The 27859-nt window shown below is 44.0% G+C and overlaps 2 protein-coding genes across 2 annotated transcripts in view; both read right to left on the bottom strand.

Annotated features, from left to right (window-relative positions):
* GNB1L (G protein subunit beta 1 like) overlaps nucleotides 1-17021 on the bottom strand; it is an 80576-nt gene extending 63555 nt beyond the window's left edge. The window contains exon 1 of the mRNA XM_070950748.1: nucleotides 16932-17021. Coding sequence (XP_070806849.1) covers nucleotides 16932-16934 — 3 coding nt within the window. The 5' untranslated portion in view covers nucleotides 16935-17021. The remainder of the gene's footprint in view (nucleotides 1-16931) is intronic.
* The window catches only part of TXNRD2 (thioredoxin reductase 2), a 47408-nt gene continuing 36431 nt past the window's right edge, over nucleotides 16883-27859 (bottom strand). Inside the window, exons 14-18 of the mRNA XM_070950747.1 lie at nucleotides 25981-26073; nucleotides 24672-24743; nucleotides 23794-23891; nucleotides 21069-21270; nucleotides 16883-17362 (exon numbers count right to left, since the gene is read on the bottom strand). Of these exons, the coding sequence (XP_070806848.1) occupies nucleotides 21147-21270; nucleotides 23794-23891; nucleotides 24672-24743; nucleotides 25981-26073 (387 nt within the window). The 3' untranslated portion in view covers nucleotides 16883-17362; nucleotides 21069-21146. The remainder of the gene's footprint in view (nucleotides 17363-21068; nucleotides 21271-23793; nucleotides 23892-24671; nucleotides 24744-25980; nucleotides 26074-27859) is intronic.

Here is a 27859-nt window from a genome sequence, read left to right as displayed (position 1 = left end):
GACTCAACCCCTCCAAGACCGAGTGGCTATGGCTTCCGGCGCCCCGATATAGTCAGCAGGTGCCATCGCTGACTATTGGGGGTGAATCTCTGCCCCCCACAGAGAGGGCTCGCAATCTAGGTGTCCTTCTGGATGCACGGCTGTCTTTAGAAGAGCATATGACGGCCGTGGCCAGGGGGGCCTTTTATCAGGTTCGCCTGATTCACCAGTTACAGCCCTTTCTGGATCGGGACGCCCTACGCACGGTCACTCATGCCCTTGTTACTTCCCGGTTGGACTATTGTAATGCTCTCTACATGGGGCTCCCCTTGAAGAGCACTCGGAGGCTCCAACTGGTCCAGAATGCTGCCGCGCGGGTGGTTATGGGCACAACTCGTTGTGCCCATGTGACACCCCTCCTGCGCGAGCTGCACTGGCTCCCAGTGGTCTTCCGGGTGCGATTCAAGGTGTTAGTTACCACCTTTAAAGCACTCCATGGCATAGGACCCGGATACCTCCGAGACCGTCTCCTGCCACCAATAGCCTCCCACCGACCAGTCCGTTCCCACAGGGAGGGTCTCCTCAGGGTGCCGTCAACCAAGTTATGTCGACTGTCGGCGCCCAGGGGGAGGGCCTTCTCTGTGGGAGCCCCATCCCTGTGGAACGAACTGCCCCCGGAAATTCGTAAGATCTCCGACCTCCGGGCGTTTCGCTGCGCACTGAAGACCCTATTATTCCGCCAGGCCGGACTAACAACACAATAGCTTTTAAATTGGGATATTTAAATTTATTGGGGTTTTAAATCTGAGCCACTTTATTTAATTATTTTAAATTTTATATTGTTGTTTTGTTTGTGTTTTTAAACAGGCTGTACACCGCCCTGAGTCCTTCGGGAGAAGGGCGGTATAGAAATAAAATTATTATTATTATTATTATTATTATTATTATTATTATTATTATTATTATTATTATTATTATTATTATTATGTTTCTTCCTTTGAATCATGGTCAAAGGCAAATGTGAATGGAGTTTGGAGCTTTGAATGTTTGCCCTAAGTTTGAGGGGGGTCCTTGGTGCTCTCTGAGCTTGCTTGTTTTCTTGTAGACGTTTCATGACCCAAACAAGGTATTGAAATCTGTGCTAGGAGGGAATGGGATTTGCACTGATGATGTTACCTAGTTAGGCAGTAAAGGTAAAGGTTCCCCTCGCACATATGTGCTAGTCGTTCCGGACTCTAGGGGGCAGTGCTCATCTCCGTTTCAAAGCGGAAGAGCCAGTGCTGTCCGAAGACGCCTCTGTGGTCATGTGGCCGGCATGACTCAACGCCAAAGGCGCACGGAACCCTGTTCCCTTCCCACCAAAGGTGGTCCCTATTTTTCTACTTGCATTTTTTACCTGCTTTCGAACTGCTAGGTTGGCAGAAGCTGAGATAAGTCACAGGAACTCACCCCGTTACGCGGCACTAGGGATTCGAACCGCTGAACTGCCGACCTTTCGATCGACAAGCTCAGCTTGCTCAGTTGGCTAAGACGCCAACTGGTTCTCTGCCCTAATGACCGGCTTGGTGGGCGAGGCCATGGTGGGTGTGACCAGGGTGTGTGACAGGCAGCACTTGGCCTCCTGCACCCCCCGGGAGCAAAAATGGGCCATGGGGGTGGGGGTCGCACTGCACCCCTCCACATCCCGTTTTGGGTCTAGGAGGCCTCCCTGCTCTTCCTCCTCTCCGCAAACCCCACTCCCTTCTAGCACTGATGATGTTATCTAGTTGGGTAATGAAAAGTCTGCAAGCAAACAAATAAACAAACTCAAAGAGAACCAAGGGACCCCGCAATCCTCTTCCTTCTCCTCCCCTTCCTCCCCCTATCAACACACCCCGCTTCCTTCTTCCACTGATGATATTAGAAAATTAGAAAATAGGCAAGCTCAGAGACCACCAAGGACCCCACAGTCCTCTTCTTCCTCCTCCTCCTCCTCCTTCCCCTTCCTCCCCTTCTCCTCCTCTCTGCACACCCAACTCCCTTTAAGGACTGATGACGTTCCCTATGTTCTTTCTGTGCCAATTTAGGAAGCTCAAACTGCCCCAGGAGCTGCTGATCCAGTTCTACAGAGGAATTATTGAGTCTGTCATCTGCACCTCTATAACTGTCTGGTTCAGTTCTGCAACCCAACAAGAGAGACACAGACTTCAGAGGAGAATTAGAACTGCAGAAAAAACCATGGCTACCAACCTGCCTTCCATTGAGGACCTGTATACTGCACAAGTCAAAAAGAGGGCTGTGAAAATATTTACAGACCCCTCGCATCCTGGACATAAACTGTTTCAGCTCCTATCCTCAAAACGACGCTATAGAACACTGCACACCAGAACAACTAGACACAAGGACAGTTTTTCCCCCGAACGCCATCACTCTGCTAAACAAATAATTCCCTCAACACTGTCAAACTATTCACTAAGTCTGCACTACTATTAATCTTCTCATCGTTCCCACCACCCATCTCCTTCCACTTATGACTGTATGACTGTAATTTTGTTGCTTGCATCCTTACGATTTATATTGATATTGTTTCCTGATTGCTTATTTGTTCCCTATGACTATCATTAAGTGTTGTACCTTATGATTCTTGATGAACGTATCTGTTCTTTTATGTACACTGAGAGCGTATGCACCAAAGACCAATTCCTTGTGTGTCCACTCACACTTGGCCAATAAAAAATTCTATTCTATTCTATTCTATTCTATTCTATTCTATTCTATTCTATTCTATTCTATTCTATTCTATTCTATTCTATTCTATTTTGTGTTGTTGTACAGTATGATTCTTGACCAATGTATCTTTTCCTTTATGTACACTGAGAGCGTATGCACCAAGACAAATCCCTTGTGTGTCCAATCACACTTGACCAATAAAAAAAAATTATATTCTATTCTAGTTGGGTCGTGAAACATCTGCAAGAAAACCACCAAGCTCAAAAAGCACCAGAGACCCCCCTCATTTCAATCCAGAACTACAAATATTCTCCTTTATTGGTGCCCCAAGCCTCTCTTCTCCATGTTCACGTCAAGAGTCACGAAAAACAGTTCTAAAACGCAAGAAGGAAAAAAAACAGATGCTGTTGAGGTGACTAATTTGGCACCGGTTGCCAGATTCCGCCCTAATAGTATGATAGAGAGGATGTGTTTGTTACCTAAAGCTGTAATAATTTTAGTCTGCGAAAATGTCTGCCAATGTGTCACATAAATGGCATTATTATTTCCTTGGCCATTGGCCAATAAACAGTATTATTATGTCTCTAGCTGAGATCAGCAAAATCTAGGCCAAAGATTAGCGGGGTCTCTACACAAACAGGCATATACAGTAGAATAACAGCCTAATTTAAAACTCTTTGGGTAACTGTTGCTTCTCTTTTGATGCATTGATCATCTCCTCCGCCTTGCTGAAGGCTGGTAATTAAAAGAGGAGAGAAATAACGTTTGCGGTTGTTTTTTCACCCTAATCATGCCAAAAGAATAAATGCCCTTAATGACAGACGAAGTGGTTTTATTTTTAAAATTTCTTTGCCATCTGTATTGTTTCGGGATGTTTTAAATATTGTACTATTAGTCAAGTTGTTGAGGTTTTGTAGGAAACCAAAGGCTATTTTCTCTCTTGCTCTAATGCTTAATTTAGACAGCGTACTAAAAAAGCAGAAACATCACCCTACCAACAAAAGTGCGTATAGTCCAGGCGATGGTTTTCCCAGTTGCAATGGATGGCTGGGAAAGTTGGACCATAAGAAAGGCTGAGTGCCGGAAACGGATTCTGGAGCCTGGGGAGGCCGTTTTTGCCCTCCCAGAGGCTCAAGAAAAGCCTCCGGAGCCTAGGAAGGGCAAAAACGCACCCACCCCCACCGTAGTGCAGGAGGCCAACTAGGTCACGCCCACCATGGCCACACCCACCAAGCAACCAGGCAGTGAATCCCTTGCTAAAATTTTGAAAGCTCATCCCTGTCTAAGAGCTGGGAAACTATGGCAACTGTTTGATCTACTTACCTCAGGGGTGGGCAACTGTGGCCCTTTTACAACCTGTGGACTTCAACTCCCAGAATTCCTGAGCCAGCTTGGCTGTCTCAGGAATTCTGGGAGTTGAAGTCCACAGGATGTAAAAGGGCCACAGTTGCCCACCCCTGACTTACCTCTTTCCCCCAAAATCCCACAGAATGTGTTGTCTTACACACCATCAGCCATCCCAAACCAAGCTCTTCAACTACATTGGTCTGTGAGAAAAACCTTGGGAGACAAGAGGAGAAGAAATGCTGCCAAGGGACCCGGTCCGATAAGAGACCGCAAGAGACTTTTAGACTGGTTAAGACCGACGTCAACTAGATAAGAATCGTGATCAGATAAGCTAATTCTACTTTATTGCAAAGCTACATGCACAGAAACTTGCAAGTCTGAAAAGTACAATTCCCATGCTGTCTCCTTTACATCCCGAGAAACTAGGGAGGGTGCCTTCCTTCTCTTGCCTCACCCATTATGCAGCTGTGGGCTATTCTCTCTCTTATCTGACCCAGTCCCTTGGCTCTTCACTCAGTCTCTCTAGCTCTTTCACACCTGCCTTTACTTCAAACAAGCAGGTACAAATTGCTCCGTCAACCCCAGGATATTGTCGAATTATCTCCTTGAGAGGTGAATTATCTTCAATTTAAGATCCACGGTGATAGGGATTTTAGGGAGAAAGTAGGGGTAAAGATGGCAATGTAGTAGGGGTGGTGGGAAGAGGGGTGTTAGGAGGAAGTAGTCTATGACGGCAAACAAATGAGAAGGAAATTAGCAGCACCTTTATTAAAAGCTCCTACGCCTTTTCATGAAATTTTTTCATTGGGAAAGGAGCCGTCCGGTCTCCTGATTGTAGGCTACACATATTAGTCACAAAGGCAACAGGAGCTGAATTTGGGCCTGATGGGGCTCTGTTTTTAGGAAGGCGGACTTGATTCATTAAAATTGATTTAATTCAAGAGAGACTTTATGAGAGGGAGAGAGGGAGGGAAGGAAAAGAAAAAGATGGATGGTCAGAGGAAGGATCAAGGAAAGGAGAGAAGGATTGAAGGAAGGTGAGAAGGAAGGAAGAAAAAGAACAGAGAAGGAGGGAAGGAGAAAAGAACAGAGGAAAGGAAGGAAAAGAAGGAAGGAGAAATAGAAAAGATGGATGGTCAGAGGAAGGATCAAGGGAAGGAGAGAAAGAAGGAAGGAGAGAAGGAAGGGAGAAAAAGAATGGGGAAGGAAGGAAGGAGAAAAGAACAGAGGGAAGGAAAAAAAAGAAAAGGTGGATGGTCAGAGGAAGGATCACGGGAAGGAGAGAAGGATGGAAGAAAGGGAGAAAAAGAACAGGGAAGGAAGGAAGGAGAAAAGAACAGAGGGAAGGAAGGAAAGGAAGGAAGGAGAAAAAGAAAAAATGGACAGTCAGAGGAAGCAGAGAAGGATGGAAGGAAGGAGAGAAGGAGAGAAGGAAGGGAGAAAAAGAACAGGGAAGGAAGGAGAAAAAGAAAAGATGGATGATCAGAGGAAAGAACAAGGGAAGGAGAGTAAAGGAAGGAAGGAAGGATCAAGAAAAAGAACAGATGGAAGATAGATGGATGGATGGATGGAAGGAAAGAAAGAAAGAAAGAAAGAAAGAAAGAAAGAAAGAAAGAAAGAAAGAAAGAAAGAAAGAAAGAAAGAAAGAAAGAAAGGAGTTTAGATTCCATCCAACCCTTGGAATAATTCTGCATACCTCTTGCAACTAAATTCAAAAATCTCTATCAGTGATCAGACAAGAGCTATTTAAGGTTTTCTGACTCTCTCATTTGGTCCGGGAAGAACAGAACTGAAAGAAAGAAAGAGAGAAAAAGACCGCAAAATGACTGTGTTGGAAGGAATCACCTTAGTCAATAAATTTACTCCTTTGTACCATGCAGGACTTCAGGCTAAAGCATCAAACTAAAATAACATCATCAGTGCTAGAAGGGAATGAGGTTTGCCCTTAAACCCCACTTCCTTCTGGCACTGATGATGTTATCCAGTTTGGTAATGAAACGCCTGCAAAGAAAATCGCCAAGCTCAGATAGCAACAAGGCCCCCAAGGCAAAAGAGCCTTGGTACTACAGTGGTTTAAGGCACCCTGTTATTAAGCTGGTTATTAAGACCAGCTGCCTGCAATTACTGCAGGGTTCGAATCTCGCCAAGGCTCAAGGTTGACTCAGCCTTCCATCCTTTCTAAGGTAGGTAAATTGAGGACCCAGTTGTGGGGGCAATAAGCTGAATAAATATACAAAAGGATGAAGGCTATTGCTGAGCACATTGTAAGCCGCTCTGAGTCTTCGGAGAAGGGCGGCATATAAATAAAAAAAAAAAAGAAATTGGGAATATTACTGTTGAGGATTTTTGGACATGAGGATCCTAGCACAACCGCTAGAAATTCTTGGTTGTGTTGTCCTCAGTGAAAAATAAGGCATTCGACTCTGTCAAACATCATGTCACTGTTTTCAGCCAGATCCCTTTGCCTTATCAATATATTTTTTTTTAATTTCCTATCGATTGCAAATTCAAACCTACCCCTGTGATTTCACAGCAGTGTAAGAAGCCAGAGGTTTTCCAGAAGAACTGCAGAGAAGTTGTCCAAGATGTTTTAACAACTCCCCCCAGCTATCCTGTAATATACCATAAGTGCAAAAATCCGGCACCACATTCCTGAGAATTACATCAATATATTTTTTTCCCGGATGGTGGGAGAGAAAAAAAAAAGCAATAGCAATTTCCTTTCCTCTCCCGTCGAATGGAAGAATAGCTCCGTATTTTTAGATCTGGAATGCAAACCAAGGGTACAATTGCTCTGTGGATTCGCCGGCGTTTCCTATAAAACCTTGAAAAATGCCTCGCAGAGCTACAATTATCTTTCCAGCCAAACCATTTAAACGGATTCCATTTGGGCTGAAGAGCCTACGATGGAGACAAATCCAAATAAAAAACCAGTCAATTGAATCGGTCGGTTACGAAATGACCTAGGCAAATCACCCACAAGTCTGTTCTTTATTTAGAAAACCTACTTGTGCTTCCCTTGAAGCTAAACCCCCCCCCCCGAACTCTTGTTATCCGTGGTGGCGCAGTGGTTAGAGTGCAGTACTGCTGACTGCCAGCTGACTGCCGTTTGGCAGTTCGATTCCCACCGGCTCAAAGTTGACTCAGCCTTCCATCCTTCCGAGGTCGGTAAAATGAGGACCCAGATTGTTGGGGGCAATAGACTGACTTAGAGAGGGCTGTAAAGCACTATGAAGCAGTATATAAGTCTAAGTGCTACTGCTATCTATCTATGTCTCTCTCGCTCTATGTCTCTCTCTCTCTCTTTCTCGATGTCTATAAGTCTGTCTCTCTCTCCATGTCTGTCTCTGTCCAGTCTATCTGTCTGTCTATCCTAACCCCTGGTGCAATGCTAGGGCAGCATTTCAAAACCACTGACCAGATGTCACCCACTCCATGGTCAAATTTGCAGATTCATTTCATTTTTTTGATTTATATACTGCCCTACTCCCGAAGGACTCAGGGCGGTGAACAGCCACAGAATAAAACACATAAATACAAAATTTAAAAACAGAATAAAACCGAATTAAACAATTTGGCCGAGACAAATTTAAAACACCCAATAATTTTAAAAACAAATTAAAATTTACATTTTAAAGGGGAAAGATTTAGGCCAGGCCGGCTTGATGGAATAAAAAAGTCTTGAGAGCACGACAGAAGGTGCGCAGATCCGGGATCCTCCGTATAAACTCCGTATTCCTGAGCTTCCCATTTGTTGTCAAAATACATTAAGGTATTTTGGTTTAAGGTTCCCCTCGCACATATGTGCTAATCGTTCCCGACTCTAGGGGGCAGTGCTCATCTCCGTTTCAAAGCCGAAGAGCCAGCGCTGTCCGAAGACGTCTTCGTGGTCATGTGGCCGGCAGGTCTCAATGCCAAAGGCGCACGGAACGCTGTTCCCTTCCCACCAAAGGTAGTCCCTATTTTTCTACTTGCATTTTTTACCTTTTGAACTGCTAGGTTGGCAGAAGCTGGGATGAGTCACGGGAGCTCACCCCGTTACGCGGCACTAGGGATTCGAACCACTGAACTGCCGACCTTTCGATCGACAAGCTCAGTGTCTTAAACCACTGAGCCATCGCGTCCCTTAATCTATGACTAGCCATTACTTATTGTGATTATGATTAGCCATTACTATCTATGATTAATAATCTATGACTAAAAGGTAAAAGGTAAAGGTTCCCCTCGCACATACGTGCTAGTCGTTCCCGACTCTAGGGGGCGGTGCTCATCTCCGTTTCTAAGCTGAAGAGCCAGCGCTGTCCAAAGACGTCTCCGTGGTCATGTGGCTGGCATAACTCAATGCCAAAGGCGCAGGGAACGTCTTTACCTTCCTACCAAAGGTGGTCCCTATTTTTCTACTTGCAGTTTTTATCTGCTTTCGAACTGCTAGGTTGGCAGAAGCTGGGACAAGTCACGGGAGCTCACCCCGCTAGGCGGAACCAGGGATTCGAACCGCTGAACTGCCGACCTTTCGATCGACAAGTTCAGCGTCTTAGCCACTGAGCCACGGCATCCCTCCTCAAAATACGTCGGAAGCATTAAAAATCAGATCTTTTGCATTTTAAATTGTTCTTGTGCTACACAGGTAGGGTGTGAGCTTCCTTGGTGCCAAAGGCGCCCTGTAGGGGAACGTAGGCAGAAAAATCTGGCTTAAATCCTGAGATGTCTCTAGCAATGGCTTCCTAAGTTGAACCCAAACCCAACCACCCTTAGGGTATTAAATTCTTCATCTAATTAAAGAGAAATCAGGAGAAATTGTGATGGGTTGAAGCAATGCCCGCTAACTTCGTAAGCAACAATATTTTTTTCCGGTTCCTGGCTTTGTCGTAACAGACCTGAACCTTCAGATTAGTTCTCCCCACCTTCATTCCCCACCCAAGATTCCATCACTCTATGAAGAGGTTTTTTTTTTTCTTTCATTGCAGGTTTCTTCATCCAGAGGCACAAATGACGCAACACGGGACCATAAAACGTGTTGCTTCAAACCATCGTCCCATTGCTGGGAAGAGGTGACTCAGCTGGCCCGATCCAAAACAAAAAAATAAAATAAAATAACACCACGTACATTCAGAAGTTGCATGGAAACAAGGAATGACTTATCTGGAGCCAAACCAAACTTAGCCTTAGCATGGCTCAGTGTTCTGCCCCAGCTCTGGATCCCAAGGAGTGTGACGCACACAAAGCTCCAAAAACTCAGTTTAATACAAACAGATCCCTTCCAAAATGCAGGCTTCCAGTGCAAATGTCCTTATCAGCCTGCTATGAATTACAGAGATTAAACAAAGTCCGAAGAGGGTTGGCAACCAACCCAGAAACCAAGATATAACAAGAAACTCACTCTCAAAATGCTTTGTGTAGTAATTAAACATTGTTTCCAGCAGCGTCTGCTATCTGTGAGTGAACTTAAATAGGCTAAGGGAATGGCCAATTAGCCCCAAGCCTTACTCTCGAGGAGACCTCCTCCTGAGTAGCCACTCCTGCCTTTTGGCAGCCCTGCGTGCTCGAGCATTGAGAAGAGGCTCCTCCACTTCACTCTCTTCACTTGAAGGAGCCTCTGGAGGTTCTGAAGGCCTTGGCTGAGTCTCTGCCTCTGGCACCACATCCTCTTCAGCCTCCTCGCTGTCCGACCAGAGCACCGGCTGCACAGGATGCACCACACCAGCCTCCTCATCGTCAGGATCAACCACAATCCGTGCAGGCCGCTGGCGGGCCACAACACTCAGAAAGCCAACCACAAAAAGGAAGGGAAGGAAGTTTTACTTCTGTGATGGTGAACCTATGGCATGCGTGCCAGAGGTGGCACACAGAGCCCTCTCTGTGGGCATGCGCACCGTCGCCAGCTGCTATTCTGGTTTCTGGCGTGCCGGCCAGATAGTGTCCGCTGACGCCGGCGTGCCAGAAAACTGTTGTGGCCCGTACACGGCCTGTGCAGCTAGTAGCTGATTCCGACAGCAAGGAGGCTGGTGTGATGCTGCATCAGTAGCCTGTGCATCTGGCACTCGAGTCGGACAATGAGGAGGCTGGAGAAAATATGGTGCCAGAGGTGGGGATTCAGCCAGGGCCTTCAGAACCTCCAGAAGCTCTCTTAAGTGAAGAGGAAGAAGAGGAGGAGCCTCTTCTCGATGCACGGGTGCGCAGACCTGCCAAAAGGCAGGAATGGCTCCTCAGGAGGAGGTCTCCTCGAAAGTAAGGCTTGGGCTAATTGGCCACTCCCTCAGCCTATTTAAGGAAGAATTCTGACTGAAGCAATTTGCAGGGAACAACTTAGTTCACATACCTTCATGTCTTGTCTTGTTTATCAGCTTCCTGCAAATTGCTTCTGGGCATTCTGCCAACCATAGTAAGTTTTCAGTTATTATTCTTTGAATTCTTGGCGGCTGTTAATGCAATTAATTAACAGCCGTTGTTGTAAAAGACTGGTTTATTCAATAAATGAAGGTTTGAACGGACTTTGTGCGTGCTGCGTTCTGTGAGGTCCGTAGCTGGGGCAGAACAGAAAACAGCCTGAAAATGGCCAAAAACCAAGCCATTTTTCCAGCTGTTTCTGGGCCTTTTGGGGGGGGTCGTTTTTAGGGTGTTTTTTGGGCCTGAAAAACAGCCAGAAAACGGCCCCCAAATATGGCCCAAAAAATAGGCATTCAAGCACCGACCAGCTGGTTTTTGGGTTTTCAACACTCCGGCATGCACACATGCACACACATGCATGCATGTTCCGGTTTGGGCACTTGGTGCCGAAAAGGTTCTCCATCACTGCTTTAGGGTTTCTTCCTGAGATGATCAAACATGGAGTTCTGACTTCTGCGAAGTTGGAATGAAACGATCATAGAAAGGTTGAGGAGGAACCCGACATCTGGAGGCTTCCTGTTGATGAACAAGCATTAAATCTGTCCTTGGAAGAGGTGACGACTGCTATGAGGCTTCAACTGACCCTGATACGACCAGGGAACGTAGAGGCACGTTTTGTTGAGATAAAGCAACTTGGCCCCTACTCAAAATTAAAAAGGGAGGACTCCCTTGTAAGTACAAATAGCAAGGTCCTGTTTTCACAACTTCAACCACCAAGGCAATTTCCTTATCTCAGTCAAGGGATCGTGTGCCCTGCCTTCTGAGGAACAGAGAACTAAAGGAGATCCGTGGAATTCATGGCACAACCTCAAGGTTACCCACTTGTGTGGGAAGTAGATGTTAGCAAGAGGCAACATGAGACAGAATGACGGATCCGTTCAGGCCAAGGTAAGGAGGCGTGAAGTCTCCAGAGCATCTATTCTTCGGGGCAGCCAGTTAAGGCAGGAAACAAGAAGGCAGGAGGAGACCCGTAAACAGAGCCATAGATGCTCCAAGAAGGAAGTCGAGAGGAAGCACACCATTACTCAAGGTTGGAAGGAAAATAAGACACGATGACAAGCAAACCGATGTGCCTCGATTTGTGGGCCTCCCTCCTCCTTCTCCTCCTGTCCCACGGAAGCTTTCAGCTGGTCTGAAAAGCCACCCAAAAGTCTCGACAGCTTCCTTCAGGCTTCACTAATGGGCTACTGAAGAAGACTTCTCTTGCTTAGATTAGCTCCTATTGTGCTACACGCTGCCCAGCTTTTCCTGAAAGTTGACACAAAAGCCAGACCAATCATAAGGCAGAAGGAAGCGGTCCCCAGAGGTGGCAAAGCTGAAGGGGTCACCAAGGGGTAAGCAAGGATTAGATCCTCATTGATTATGACTAGGTAAAGATAAAGGGTTTTTTTTTTGTTTTTTGTTTTAATTAGATTTATATGCCGCCCTTCTCCGGAGACTCAGGGCAGCTTACAGTGCGTTAAGCAATAGCCTTCATACTTTTGTATATTATTTATTTATTTATTTATGTATTTATGTATTTATGTATTTATGTATGTATGTATGTATTTATTTATTTATTTATTTATTTATTTATTTATTTATTTATTTATTTATTTATTTATTTATTTATTTTTCAATTTATATACTGCCCTTCTCCCTAAGGACTCAGGGCGGTGCACAGCCAGAATTAAGAACATAAACTACAAATATTAATCTTCTCTGTATCGTTCCAATTTTAGTATATGTGCTGCTGAAGCCAAATATTAAGAACAATTAAAATATATATAAAATTTGGCCCAAAAATTTAAAAATCACAAACCAATTAAAACATTTAAAAAATTTAAAAATTTCTTCTTAAGCCAGCCCGGCTTGCTGGAAAAAGTGGGTTTTAAGGGCACGGCGGAAGGCACTGAGGTCTTGGATTCTCCTTATCTCTGGGGGCAACTGATTCCAGACTTTATACAAAGTCAGCTTATTGCCCCCACAAACTGGGTCCTCAATTTACCTACCTCAGAAAGGATGGAAGGCTGAGTCAACCTTGAGCCTGGGGAGATTCGAACTTGCAATAATTGCAGACAGCTGAATGTTAATAACAGGCTTTTAGTCTGTTGAGCTATCCAGGCTCCTAGGTTTCTCTCGCACATGACCCAAACTAGGCAACACCATCAGTATAGAAGAGAGTGGAATTTGGGAGGAGGAAGAAGAGGAAGAGGAGGAGGGGGAGGAGAAATATGGAGTCCTGGGTGCTCTTTGAGCTTGCTTCTTTTCTTGCAGGCATTACATCACCCAACTAAGTCACATCATCAGTGCTGGAAGGGAGTGGGGTTTGAGGAGGTGGTGGCGGAGGAGGAGGACTGTGGTGGAGGGGTGTCTTTGTTGCTTTCTGAGCTTGGTTGTTTTCTTGCAGACATTTCATTGCCCAATTAGGTAACATCATCAGGATTGGAAGAGACAGGCGGAGGAGGAAGAGAACTACGGGGTCGCTTGGTGCTCTCTCAGCTTGCTTATTTTCTGGCAGAAATTTCATTACCCAACCAGGACTTTGCAGCCAAAACTCCGTATCTCGTATTTTTTTTTTTTTACAGCCACATAAATCACACCCAGCGTGGAGAGTTTATGTTTTTTCCCCTCCGTTGTTTTTTAGCCGGTTGCACACTTTTTCTATAAGTCACGGGGAAGAGAAAAGAAAAAAAACACCTCCACCTTTCCTTCCTCTGCGGAGCTGCCATTTCCCCTCTTCTCACTTGCAAACCTGCCAAGGTTAGCGGGAAAAGTTCCAGACGGGTTACGCACAGGGGTGGGTTCTCAATTTTTTTTACTACCGGTTCTGTGGGCGTGGCTTATTTTGTGGGCGTGGCTTGGAGGTCATGTGACTAGGTGGGCGTGGCTAGCTGGTCAGTCATTTCTGGAAGGTCCTCGCACTTACGACCAGTCCTCGCACTTACGACCCGACTCATTTGTTTGCTTTTAACACTGATCAGCTGTAGGGCGGCCCTTTGAAGCCCCGCGGCAAGAGTTTAAACAGTTTTTTTTCCCTCTAGTCATCAGCTGGGACTCAGGAGGCAGCAATAGATTGGGGGTGGGACCAAATAAAAGGTAAGAATAATGTGGGAGGGCGGGGGGGGGGGAGAACCGGTTTGGTGATGTCATATCGTCACCGCTACCGGCTCGGCCGAACCGGACCGAACCGGGAGGAACCCACCACTGCTAGTTGGGTAATGAAACATCTGGAAGAAAACAAACAATCTCAGAGAGTTTAGTTGAGACAAAACTAAACTAAAACTAAACTTTCTAAATATTTCTTTCCTCTGGAGTGGAAAAATGGTGCTGTCTGTCTGTCTGTCTGTCTGTCACATATATGTGTCATCAATACAGTCTGCCCTTCCATACGGATGGGCGATTAAGGCTCACCTATCCCAAAATGGCTGCGATTTACCTCTTCTTCGGAATGAATTCTCCTTTGGAAAACTGGCACACATCCATCTCCCTCTGTATCTCTGCCACAAGCGATGCGCAAGGGCCCTGTCGGAACAAGAATGGTCTTCTCCCTTCTTCCCAGCCTCCTGGCTAGACTTTTCTATTTATTTATTTATTTATTTTCTCATCAGGCTCTTCACTTTCTGACTGATGCCATCACATTCTGGAAACTTCCCTTTCGAGATGGTGCGCCAGCAGCTTCCTGGGAGTGAGGAAGGATGAATTTTCTGCACTCAGATATGCCAGATCTTGCCTCTTATCGGACGCAGTCGCATTCGCGACAAACCATTTTATACCAAATTTATATTTCGCTGATAAAGAAATAAAGGGAGGAGAACTTGTGGCTCAGAGGTTAATACAACTGCCTAACATATAGGCAGCCCAAGTTCGAATCCAAGTAAGGGTATGGCTAGCTGATGAGAGCTAAATAGCTTGAAATAGATCTATACTAGTCTCCCTTTATTTCTTTATCAGCGATATATATATATATATATATATATATATATATATATATATATATATATATATATATATATATATATATATATATCTGCATAGCAATAGCACTTAGACTTATATACCGCTTTACAGTGCTTTACAGCCCTCTCTAAGGGATGTGGATCTCTAAAGGACATCATCAGTGCTGACAGAGAATGGGGTTTGCTCTCTGCTAATTGATTTCTAAGGGAGGCAGTGGCTCAGTGGCTAAGACGCTGAGCTTGTCGATCGAAAGGTCGGCAGTTCAGCGGTTCGAATCCCTAGTGCCGCGTAACGGGGGGGGGCTCCCATGATTTCTCCCAGCTTCTGCCAACCTAGCAGTTCGAAAGTACGTAAAAAATGCAAGCAGAAAAATAGGGAAGGGAATAGCGTTCTGTGCGCCTTTGGCGTTGAGTCATGCTGGCCACATGACCACGGAGACTTGTTCAGACAGCGCTGGCTCTTCGGCTTTGAAACGGAGTTGAGCACCGCCCCCTAGAGTCGGGAACAACTAGCATGTATGTGCAAGGGGAACCTTTACCCTTACCCCCCTCTCTAAGCAGTTTACAGAGTCAGCCTCTTGCCCCCAACACTCTGGGTCCTCATTTTACCCACCTCGGAAGGACGGAAAGGCTGAGTCAACCTTGAGCCTGGTGAGAAGGTTACTGCAAAATCCCCATTTCCTCCCGATCAGGTGGGACTTGGGAGGCAGAGAATAGATGGGGGGCGGGGCCAGTCACAATTTTTACTACCGGTTCTCTGAACTACTCAAAAATTCCGCTACCGGTTCTCCAGAACTGGTCAGAACCTGCTGAAACCCACCTCTGGTGCCTTTGTAACTTCATGCAGTCACTAAATGAACTGTTGTATGTCAAGGACTAGATAGATAGATAGATAGATAGATAGATAGATAGATAGATGGATGGATGATAGATAGGATAGGGATAGATATGATAAAGAGATAGATAGACAGAGATGATAGAGGATAGATAGATAGATAGATAGATAGATAGATAGATAGATAGATAGATAGATACTGTAGATGGATGGATGGATGGATGGATGGATGGATGGATGGATGGATGGATAGAGGCATACATATAGATATACTGTAATTATTGGTTTGGGCTAGTTCTGTGTTTTTCAAACTTGGCAAAATTAAGATGCATGGATCTCAATTCCACGCTGGCTGGGGGGGTTCATTTTTCAATGCTGTTGTAATTTGGAACGGTCACTAAACAAACTGTTGTAAGTTGAGGACTAACTGTACAGAGAATAAAGGTAGCTCAGCCGAATGCCTAACACCGCCACGCAATCTCGTGTTCCCGTTGCCTGCCGCAAACGGGCAAACCTGCGCCACAAAGAGGCGCTGAAGGGGACATCTCCAGCGGCCCAGCATTAAACCATGATGTTAGAGGATTAAGAGGAATAATAGCTGACAATATTGACTTAAGACGGGGCACAATAGAGCCACAATTAACTCCCTGACATCTGGCAGACAGGTTTTCAGGCTTTGTCAAGTAATTACATCAATTTGTGTCCCGGTTGTCATCCCGAGGGGTGGGCGTGGGCGAGTGTGTCTTTTTAAACAGTGCCTCCAAGTGTGCTTCTCGTGAAAATTTCTCATCGTTGACTGCTGAAAAGTTTTCAAGAAAGCGATGGGACGAAGAGAGACAATAGAAATGGATGAAAGAGACAAATCCAGTTTACGTCGATCTATCATAGAGACAGCTTGGTCTAGTGGTTAAGGTAACTAGGATAGAAACTGGGAGACCCTGAATTCTAGTTCTGCCTTAGGCACGAAAGCCAACTGGGTGGCTTTGGGTCCAATCACCAGGAGACAGGGAGTTCTAGTCCCACCCTAGTAATGAAAATGGGCTGGGTGGCTTTGAGCCAATCACCAGGAGGCTGGGAGTTCTAGTCCCACCTTAAGTCATGAAAGCTGGTGGGTGACTTTGGGGCCAATCACCAGGAGACTGGGAGTTCTAGTCCCACCTTAGTCATGAAAATGGGCTGGGTGGCTTTGAGCCAATCACCAGGAGGCTGGGAGTTCTAGTCCCACCTTAAGTCATGAAAGCTGGTGGGTGACTTTGGGGCCAATCACCAGGAGGCTGGGAGTTCTAGTCCCACTTTAGTCATGAAAATGGGCTGGGTGGCTTTGAGCCAATCACCAGGAGGCTGGGAGTTCTAGTCCCACCTTAGTCATGAAAATGGGCTCGGTGGCTTTGAGCCAATCACCAGGAGATGGTGAGTTCTAGTCCCGCCAGGCACAAAAGCCAGCTGGGTGACTTTGGGCCAATCACCAGGAGGCTGGGAGTCCTAGTCCCACGTTAGTCATGAAAGCTGGCTAGTTCCGGAAGGCATGAAAGCCATCTGGGTGACCAGAAAACTGTGTCTCCTTTTACTAACTTAGTAACTGCAGTGACTTGCTTAAGAACGGTGGCAAAGAAAGCTAGTCCTTCTTCTCATCAAACGTATTTGATTTTTTGGGGAAGGAAGAGTTATCCCAAATCAACCACACAGCTTCTACAAATTTAACAGCTATTTTTTAATCCTTCTATGAACTTTCTTACCATCAATTCCAACGTAATTCTTTCGGCTCAATAAGGAACCAGCAAGCATCAAACCTGTCTACTCCAGCGAGTGGATTTATACACAAGTCGTCATCAGCTGGTGTCCCCTGATTTAGCGTGGATTCCTCAAACGCACAAAATATCTGCACGCCCAAGAAATCTTTTGTGACGTTGGTTGGGTTTTTGGCATCCGTACGAGGCTGCTTGAGGTGGTTGTTGAAAATAAACCATCCCTGGAAGGCACAAGGCAGAACTTCTCAGAAAAGGAGCAGATATTTTTGGTGTCCATCTACCCCGGCTTTGGTACCAGTCCCAGCTCATCAACATTCATCTAGATATCTTCATCCAATGAAATAAATTGGAGGAGTGAACTTTCCAGAAATGGGATCGGTTGGCAGAAGGCTTTCACTGGAGTTGGCCTGGTGGTGACTCTAAAAATAAATAAATATTGGCAGCATAAGGATATTGACTTCAATGGGAGACTTGGGTAGAGGGAATGTAGGTTCATTTCACAGACACAGAGGAATTGTAGAGATCTATGGAGATTCTCAGTCATCCAGTTGTGGTTGCCTGCAAAGGCAACTGGAGAAGGAAGGAAGGAAGGGAGGGAGGGAGAGAGGAAGGAAGGAAGGAAAGAAGGAAGGAAGGAAGGAAGGAAGGAAGGAAGGAAGGAAGGAAGGAAGGAAGGAAGGAAGGAAGGAAGGAAGGAAGTCTATGAAGATTCTCAGTCATCCAGGTCGTGGTTGCTCTGAAAATGCTTTTTCAAGAGGCAACTGGAGAAGGAAGGAAGGAAGGAAGGAAGGAAGGAAGGAAGGAAGGAAGGAAGGAAGAAAGAAAGAAAGAAAGAAAGAAAGAAAGAAAGAAAGAAAGAAAGAAAGAAAGAAAGAAAGAAAGAAAGTAAGTCTATGAAGATTCTCAGTCATCCAGGTCATGGTTGCCCTGAAAGTGCTTTTTCAAGAGGCAACTGGAGAAGAAAGAAAGAAAGGAAGAAGAAAGAAAGAAAGAAAGAAAGAAAGAAAGAAAGAAAGAAAGAAAGAGAGAGAGAGAGAGAGAGAGAGAAAGAAAGTCTATGAAGACTGAGTCATCCAGGTTGAGGTTGCCCCAAAGGTGCTTTTTCAAGAGGCAACTGGAGAAGAAAGAAAGAAAGAAAGGAAGAAAGAAAGAAAGAGAGAGAGAGAGAGAGAGAGAGAGAGGGAGAGAAAGAAAGTCTATGAAGACTGAGTCATCCAGGTTGAGGTTGCCCCAAAGGTGCTTTTTCAAGAGGCAACTGGAGAAGAAAGAAAGGAAGAAAGGAAGAAAGAAAGAGAGAGAGAGAGAGAGAGAGAGAGAGAGAGAGAGAGAGAGAAAGTCTATGAAGACTGAGTCATCCAGGTTGAGGTTGCCCCGAAGGTGCTTTTTCAAGAGGTAACTGGAGAAGAAAGGAAGGAAGGAAGGAAGGAAGGAAGGAAGGAAGGAAGGAAGGAAGGAAGAAAGAAAGAAAGAAAGAAAGAAAGAAAGAAAGAAAGAAAGAAAGAAAGAAAGAAAGAAAGGAAGAAAAGTCTATGAAGATTCTGAGTCATCCAGGAAGGTGCTTTTTCAAGAGGCAGGTGAACTTTCTTGGTTTTTTCCTTGAAGACATTTCGCTTCTCATCCAAGAAGCTTCTTCTGTTCTAACGGAAGAATCCTGAATGACCCACCATTCAGTCAGAACTGAAGAAGCTTCTTGGATGAGAAGCAAAAATGTCTTCAAGGAAAAAAAACCCAAGGAAGTCCAGTTGCCTCTTGAAAAAACATCTTGCAGGTAATTGCAGGTGGTTTTCTGAAGAGTTGGCCATGGCCAAAAAACTCTGTCGAGATTCCAAACCAAGAGTGACATGTGAGGATTCTTCCAAGCTGAATTCTTTATTGTTTCATACCTAGAGACAAAAATCTTTCCAGCCTGAGGAGTTTACTACTTGCATCTACTATATACTCTGTGAACTGTTAAGGAGGGACTGACTTCATCCTCTTTCTATCACACATGATATCCAGGCTGAGTTGCCTCTTACTCTTCTGGAATGGCCTCCTCCCTCCTGGGAACAGAGCATAAAATATAAAATATTTCTAGTCCAATTTTCTAGTCCAGTCCCCTGCCCAAGCAGATCTTATAGGTTCTCCTGTTTGAGCAGGGGGCTGGACTAGAAGACCTCCAAGGTCCCTTCCAGCTCTCTTCTATTTCTATTTAATTCTAATTCTAATTCTACAGACCTCTCACACCCTGGACCTAAACTGTTTCACCTTCAACCCTCAAAACGATGCTGTAGGGCACTGCACGTCAGAACAACTAGACACAAGGACAGTTTCCCCGCCCCCCATGCCATCACTCTGCTAAACAACTAATTCCCACAATACTGTCAAATGATTTACTAAGACTATATTATTATTATTATTCTCATCTTTCCAATGACCTATCTCCTTATCTTCTTATGACTATAATTTTGTTGCTTGTATCTTATGATTTATATTGTTTTATTTAGTATCCTCGTATGATTTATGTTGACTGCTTATTTAGTATCCTATGATTATCACTGTTGTATCTTATGATTTGTATTATTTTATTATCCTCATATGATTTATGTTGACTGCTTATTTAGTATCCTATGATTATCACTAAGTGTTGTATCTTATGATTTGTATTGTTTTATACAGTATCCTCGTATGATTTACGTTGACTGCTTATTTAGGACCCCTCGCATCCTGGACATAAACTCTTTCAACTCCTACCCTCAAAACGAGGCTATAGGGCACTGCACAACTAGACACAAGAACAGTTTTTCCCCGAACGCCATCACTCTGCTAAACAACTAATTCCCTCAACACTGTCAAACTATTCACTAAGGCTGCATTACAATTAATCTTCTCATCGTTCCCACCACCCATCTCCTCCCACTTAGGACTGTATGACTATAACTTTGTTGCTGGTATCCCTACGATTTATATTGTTTCCTAGTAGGATTCGATTGCTTATTTGTACCCTATGACTGTCATTAAGTGTTGTACCTTATGATTCTTAACGAATGTATCTTGTCTTTTTATGTACACTGAGAGCTTATACACCAAGACAAACTCCTTGTGTGTCCAATCACACTTGGCCAATACAAAATTCTATTCTGTTCCGTTCCGTTCCGTTCCGTTCCATTCCATTCCATTCCATTCCATTCCATTCCATTCCATTCCATTCCATTCCATATTCTGTTCTGTTCTGTTCTGTTCTGTTCTGTTCTGTTCTGTTCTGTTCTATTCTATTCTATTCTATTCTATTCTATTCTATTCTATTCTATTCTATTCTATTCTATTGCGGTATATAAAGCGATACACACTTTGGGGTGAGCAGAGATGCATTTTCAAATAATTGAAATTTTAATTGTATGGAAAATAAACATACTGGAAATTCGATCACCCTGATCGAATCGCTAACAATAGAAGTCGCCGTGGATAGCTTTTTATTGGCGTTTTGCTTTGCAATCCTGCCGGTTTTATTATCATTTGATATCGCTGAACTCCCGGGCTAATATCTTAGCCAGCATCTCCACCTTCTGGCTGAGATGAAAATATGAAGCGGTCCATAGAAAATGAAAATAATCTCTTCTACCATCAGGCAAGTTGTTCCACTTATTAATTGTTCTAACTGTTCTAACTTAGTTCTAAATTGCTTCTCTCCTTGATTAGTTTCCACCCATTGCTTCTTGTTCTACCCTCAGGTGCTTTGAAGAATAGCTTGACTCCCTCTTCCTTGTGGCAACCCCTGAGATATTGGAAGACTGCTATCATGTCTCCCCTAGTCCTCCTCTTCATTAAACTAGACATACCCAGTTCCTGCAACCGTTATTTATGTTTTAGCCTCCAGTCCCCTCATCATCTTGGTTGCTCTTCTCTGCACTCTTTCTAGAGTCTCCACATCTTTTTTACATCGTGGCGACCAAAACTGGATGCCATATTCCAAGTGTGGCCTGACCAAGGCATTATAAAGTGGTATTAACCCTTCACGTGATCTTGATTCTATCCCTCTGTTTATGCCGCCCAGAACTGTGTTGGCTTTTTTGGCAGCAGCTGCCCAATTTTGGGGTTGGGTGAAAGGCCTTGTGAAGAGACCAACGAAAGAATTGAAACATTATAGACCTCTAGATGTTGATGTGCTCCTTCCTTCTCTTCTGGAGGCTTCTGCCCAGCCTGGTTGACCAGGGATGGTGCTTAACCTCAGCAGCCCGTGACAGTCGGATCCAAGCCTGACCTCTTGGTGATGTGCAACTTAGTCACTTCTTCGGCACAGGTGGGGTGAATCCCAACTGTCTGCATCATTTGAGAATAAGTAGCACCGCATCTGCAGAAGACAAGTGGAGAACAAAAGAGGAGAAGAAAATGAAGAGGGAAAAAAGGAATCCTTATGTGTTATCTTTTTACATCGTGGCGACCAAAACTGGATGCAGTACTCCAAGTGTGTCCTTACCAAGGCATTATAAAATGGTATTAACACTTCAGGTGATCTTGATTCTATCCCTCTGTTTATGCAGCCTAGAACTGTGTTGGCTTTTTTGGCAGCTGCTGCACATGGCTGGCTCATATTTAAATGGTTGTCCACTAGGAGTCCAAGATCCCTCTCACAGTTACTACTATTGAGTGAGGTACCACATATACTGTACCTGTGCATTTTGTTTTGCTTGCCTAAATGTAGAACTGTACTTTTTTCACCATTGAATTTCATTTTGTTAGATAGTTTTTTTTTTTTTTTAAATTTGATTTATATGCCGCCTTCTCCGGAGACTCAGGGCGGCTTACAATGCGTTAAGCAATAGCCTTCATCCTTTTGTATATTTATACAAAGTCAGCTTATTGCCCCCACAAACCGGCTCCTCATTTTACCCACCTTAGAAAGGATGGAAGGCTGAGTCAACCTTGAGCCTTGGCGAGATTCGAACCTGCAGTAATTGCAGGCAGCTGGTCTTAATAGCAGGGTGCCTTAGACCACTGTTAGTGGCCAATGTTCAAGTCTATCAAGATCCTTCTGTATCTTGAGCCTATCTTCTGGAGTGTTGGCTATTCCTGGCAACTTGGTGTCATCTTCAAATTTGATGAGTTCCCCATATACCCCCTCGTCCAAGTCATTAATGAAGATGTTGAAGAGTACTGAGCCTAAAACAGAGACTTGGGGTACCCCACTGCATACTTCCCTCCATGTAGATGCAGTTCCGTTGAGGACTACACGTTGAGTGCGGATGGTCAGCCACTTACAAATCCATCTGGTGGTGATGCTGTCTAACCCACATTTTTCTACTTTATCTAGTAGTAGGTTATGGTCTACTTTATCAAATGCCTTACTGAAGTCCAAGCAAATTATATCGACAGCATTCCTCTGGTCCGCTAATTTTGTCACTTTGTCAAAGAATGCAATAAGATTAGTCTGGCATGATCTGTTTTTGACAAACCCGTGTTGGCTTTTGGTTATTATTTGGTTTGCTCCTAGGTGTTCACTGATTCGTTGCTTGAGTTCTGGGTACGATCTCTCTTTGATAACTTTCCATCTGTTACTTCTTTTCTTGTCCTCAGGTGCTTTGGAGAATAGGCCAACCCAGGGGTGAAATGCTCCCAGTTCGGACCAGATTGCCCGATCCGGTAGCGATGGAAGTGGGTGGTTCGGAGAACCGGTAGCAAAAATCCCTGCCCACCCCACCATGCCCAGCTGAGCCATGCAATCATCAGAGGCTTGTTTTTTTTAATTTTTAAAAGCATTTTTTCTACAACCTCTTCAGAGGTTGTAGAAAAAATGTTTTTAAAAGCCTCTGAGGATCCAAGCTGAGTTGCCTAATCGGCAGAGGCTTTTTTTCTTTTAAATGCCTCTGCCGATCCAAGCTGAGTTGCCTGATCGACAGAGGCTTTTAAAAGAAAAACAGCCTCTGCCTATCAGGCAACTCAGCTGGGATCATCAGAGCCTTTTGAAAACATTTTTTAACAACCTCTTCGCCGAAGAGGTTGTAGAAAAAATGGTTTTAAAAGTTTAAAAAAAAAAAAAAAAGCCACGTCCACAGAATCGGTAGTAAAAAAATTTAGAACCCACTCCTGAACCAGATGTAAAATTAGCATCTGGTTTACCTGAATCTGTCTGAACCGGCTGAAAATTTTCAAGTAACTTGATACAGTCTTTTGGGCAGGACTGGGAGACCATGGACAAAAATAAAAAATAAATAAATAAAAAATAGGGAAACATCTGAAGAGCGGAGAAAAAAATCCTGAAATTTCCCCCCCCCCACCCTCTCCAAAGCTCTAATGATTCCCTCTTTGTCAAAGAGAGAAACGTAATCAAAACAAGGTTTTAGTCCTCTCTCTTTTAAAGAAAAGCTTTTGAACGATCGTTAATTATCCCGAGAATAGGAAAGAAGAAGAAGAAGAAAAAGAAAAAGCACCAGGAAACCCCTTTCTCCTTTGTTGAAGAGTCAGCAACAGCTGGACTGCAAAGCTAATTTTTCATTATTATTATTATTTTTTTTGCAGAAGAAGGAAGGGATCAAAAAAGACAGAGCCAAGAAATCTATTTCGTCAACATAAAACCCAAAAGCCGATACGTTCCTTTCTAAGCTGCGCTTTCATTAATAAAGGATGCCGGTATTTGTCATCAAACTAGAGGAAATAAAGAACATAAAAGAAACCCCAAACACTGGATATGATTTTAGTCCGGCTAAAATGGCAATCGCTATCTATTTTTTTTTTATTATTATCTTGGAGAGACTTAAAAGAGCAGGTTTAAGAAACAAGGCAGCCGGGGAAGGGGGAGGCTAAGGTGTATGTGTGTGTGGGGGGGGGGGGGGCTAGGGAGAGGCTAGGGTATGGGGCTGACATGCTTTAAACTTACTTGATTCCAAGAGCGAAGCCTTGGATAACTTCGCCAGCATTTGGGCCAACGAAATGAAGGCCCAGGATTTGCTGATCTTTTTCACGCAGGCACACCATCTGCAAAGAATTCACGAAGAACAGGGAGTTGGTAACTAGCCAGGATTAGAGAGAATGAGTAGAGCAGAGTAGAGTAGAGTGAAACAGAAACAGAGTAGAGTAGAGTAGAGTAGAGTAGAGTAGAGTAGAGTAGAGTAGAGTAGAGTAGAGTAGAGTAGAACAGAAACAGAATAGAACAGAAACACTAGACGAGACAAGATAAGACGAGAAGAGAAGGGAAGGGAAGGGAAGGGAAGGGAAGGGAAGGGAAGAAACGAAAAGAAAAAAAGAGAAGGGAAGGGTAGAGAAGAGAAGAGAAGAAAAAAGAGAAAGGAAGGGAAAGGAAAGGAAGGGAGAGAAGAGAAGGGAAGGGAAGAGAAGGGAAGGGAAGAAAAAAAGGAAGCGAAGCGAAGCGAAGCGAACGGAAGGGAAGGGAAGGCAAAGGAAGGGAAGAGAAGAGAAGAGAAGAGAAGGGAAGGGAAGGGAAGGGAAGGGAAGGGAAGGGAAGGGAAGGGAAGGGAAGGGAAGGGAAGGGAAGGGAAGGGAAAAGAAGGGAAGGGAAGGGAAGAGAAAAGAAAAGAATATTTTTCTCCTTTGAGGAGGAGGGAAGATGGAAGGGTCACCATGAGTCACCATGCGTGAGTAGGCAGCAATATAAATTTTCTAAATAAATTAAATAAATAATTAAAAAAAAAGGTGTTTTATGTTTTTTTTTAAAAAAAAACCCTTGTACGTGCGACGCCCCCAGATAGAGATTGTAAGCTCCTTGAACCGAAGGAAACATTACGAAGGCCAACTTACTTTTATGTAACACTGAGTAGCATCTCTTTCGGCCACAACAAATTCCAAGGGTTTATAAAAGGCGTGGTATACCTGAAAAGAGTTTGTTATTCCATCACAAAGGCTAAAAATACTTGCACTGAGATTGGGAATAATAACAGAAATTTGCAAGTCTGAATTGCGCTTGCTGTCTCTCAATTTCCGTCTGTCTGTCTCTCTCAGTTTTCTGTCTCTCAATCTCTCTCTCTCTCTTTTGTCTCCCTCAGTCTCTCTCTCTGCTTCTGTCAATCTCTGTTTCAATCTCTCTCTGTCTCTTTCTACTTTATCCCACCACTAGAACTCTATAGAAATACTAGCTGATAACCCGCCGTTGCCCAGGTATTTATTTATCCCAATCTCCCTTACCAGAGGGAACCCTCTTGTGGAGTACTGTGAAGCCGTTACCATGGCAACCCCACTGGGCTGTACGGTAGAAGCCATTTTAAGGCACAACAGGCTGTATCTTAAGAGAACTTGAATCCAAAATGCACACTATCGCTGTCAAAAGTACTGTGAATTGACACTATAGATATAATCATTTCTTTTCATTTCAGCGCCCCAGGCGTTCCAGAGTTATGCTGGAACACACACACACACAGACACACACACCCTGAAGGGTATTAGGGGTGTCTTACCCCCACAGTATTTTTTTCCAGATAGTAAGTCATCTGTGTACCGAATTTGGTTGAAATTGTTCCAGGCGTTCCAGAGTTATGCTGGAACATACATACAAACACACACACACCCTTAGGGATGCTAGGGGTGTCTTACCCCCACAGTATTTTTCTCCAGATAGTAAGTCATTTGTGTACCGAATTTGGTTGAAATTGTTCCAGGCGTTCCAGAGTTATGCTGGAACATATACACACGCACATACAAACGCAGCCATTTTTATGTATATAGAAGATTTTGCCTGCCATAAGGCCACTCTCAAAGTGCCTACCACCCTTTCCTGGATCTTACCTAACCAGCTTCTAAAAATTTGGTTCACCCCCAAAGGCTGAATAGCACAAAGTAGAAAACATACCAAAATTCAAAATTTAAGGCAGTATGGCAAAGGTGGTACATATGGTGGAATAATAGAATATGACTATAAGGATATATCTATTTCTAAAAATGATTAATAATAATGATTGATTTGAAAATACTTACTGTGTATATATTGTATATATGTAATTGCACGATACCTCAGATGTTACCTGAGATTTGATATTTTATTTTTTAAAAAAACCTTTTTTAAAACTCAATAAAGTATTAAAAAAAAAAAAAAAAAAGAAAACATACCACCTACCTCGATGTTATCTGGACCATATCGGTGGACAGCAATTTCTTCTGAGATACCAACGCTACCATATTCTAGAGGGGTGAACACTGTTGTAGGCACCTACAGGTGGAAGGTGAAGCCACACCATCAGTCATTAAGCCATAGAGGTCAGGTCTTTTCAGCAACATGAGCCTGCAGGATCTATTATTTCCAGATACTGGTAATTCTCAAATTTCGACCACAATCAAGCCCAAAACTTTCCATTGCTAAACAAGACCGTTGAGAAGAGAATTTTGTCCCATTTCACGACCGTTCTTGCCTCTGTCGTTAAGTGAATCACTGCTGCTGTTAAGTTGGTAATACGGTTGTTAAGTGAATCTGGCTTCCCCCTTGACTTTGCTTGTCAAAAGGTCACATGACACACACACCCCACCCCCGGGGGACCCTGCAACCATCATAAATATGAATCAGTTTGTCAAGTATCTGAATATTGATCGTGTGGCCCATGGGGAGGTGGCAACGGTCGTAAATATGAAAAATGGTCATAAGTCACTTTTTTCAGTGACGTTGTAACTTTTTTTTTTAATTAAGTTTTTTATTTTTTACAAACATATCAAATCAATGCGTGAACCGTGTGGCACCTGAACGTCATACATTCTGATACAAATAAAACTAGTAAAACTAATCATAGTTATTAAATTCAACTAACTTTTATGTTTTTAATCATAATACACAATTATAATAAATTGCAATCTGTCGTTACTCAATGATTCCATATTTTCTCTTATTGTTACTTTTGCTTTATTATATAAAAGTGTATACACTAACATTTCCCTTTCTCTCATTTCTATCACTTATTCTAGCTTTCAATCCTATCACCTTTTACTAAAAACCATTTTCTTTCTATCCTACCTAACTTCTAGTCAAAAAAAAAAAAAAAAAAAGAAACTAAAGAGAGAGAAACGGAAAAGCAAATCAAAACAACAACAAGTGCAGGGGTGAATTCTACTTACCTTTACTACCGGTTTACATCGGAAGCGCATGTGCGCATATCACCTATGATGATGTCCGGGTCGGTGGGTGGAGCCTCCCGCCAGTTTTACTACCGGTTCTTGCGAACCGGTCTGAACTGGGGGCAACCCACCACTGAACAAGTAACTTTGAATGGTCACTAAACTGTTGTGGCCTGGTGGCAGCCAGTGGATCTGGCAGCAGAGTCGGACAGTAAGGAGGTTGGGGAGGAACGTGGGCCAGTCATGGTGGCTGAGGAAAGCTCGGACGAGGGCTCTGCGTCGGAGGCAGAGAGGGAGATAGACAGCAGTGAGGCAGAGGAGCAGCTGGAGCCTGTTCCCATTGTGCGCATGCACAGAGCTGCCAGAAGGCAAGAACAACTCGGAAAGCAGGGTCGACTTGGGAGTAAAGCCACACCTTGGAGGGGATTGGCCCCTCCCCTAGGAAACAAAAGAGGAGCGAACGGGGAGGGGTCTTTTGCAGGAAACAATTAGTTCGTTCGGTCGTTTCAAGAGTGGAAAGTTCTGTTCGTGACTCTAAGAGAATCTGTGCCACGTTTTGCCTTACACTGTGTTTGGAAACTAGTTACGTGGCAGAGGGGTGGGTTCTATTTACCTTTACTACCGGTTTGCAACGATAGTAAACAATGACATCCGGGCAGAGCCTCCCGCCACTTTTACTACTGGTTCACAAGAACCGGACAAAACCGGGAGCAACCTACCACTGATGTGGCAACTTGCCAAGCGAGATAAGGTCTGTGTTGATAAATATTCCCTTGAAAAACTGTTTGGACAGGCCTTGCTGACTGTGAATGAAAGGAATTCACAGTCGTGTAAATAAAAGAGGTTTTGCCAGGACCAAGACTCTGCTTCCTGCTTTTTAAGGGAGCCTAGGT

This window comes from Pituophis catenifer, unplaced genomic scaffold (assembly GCF_029215685.1).
Source record: "Pituophis catenifer annectens isolate HBS135680 unplaced genomic scaffold, rPitCat1.0.hap2 SCAF_10, whole genome shotgun sequence".
Lineage (NCBI taxonomy): Eukaryota > Metazoa > Chordata > Lepidosauria > Squamata > Colubridae > Pituophis > Pituophis catenifer.
This window is presented reverse-complemented; position numbering and strand designations above follow the sequence as displayed.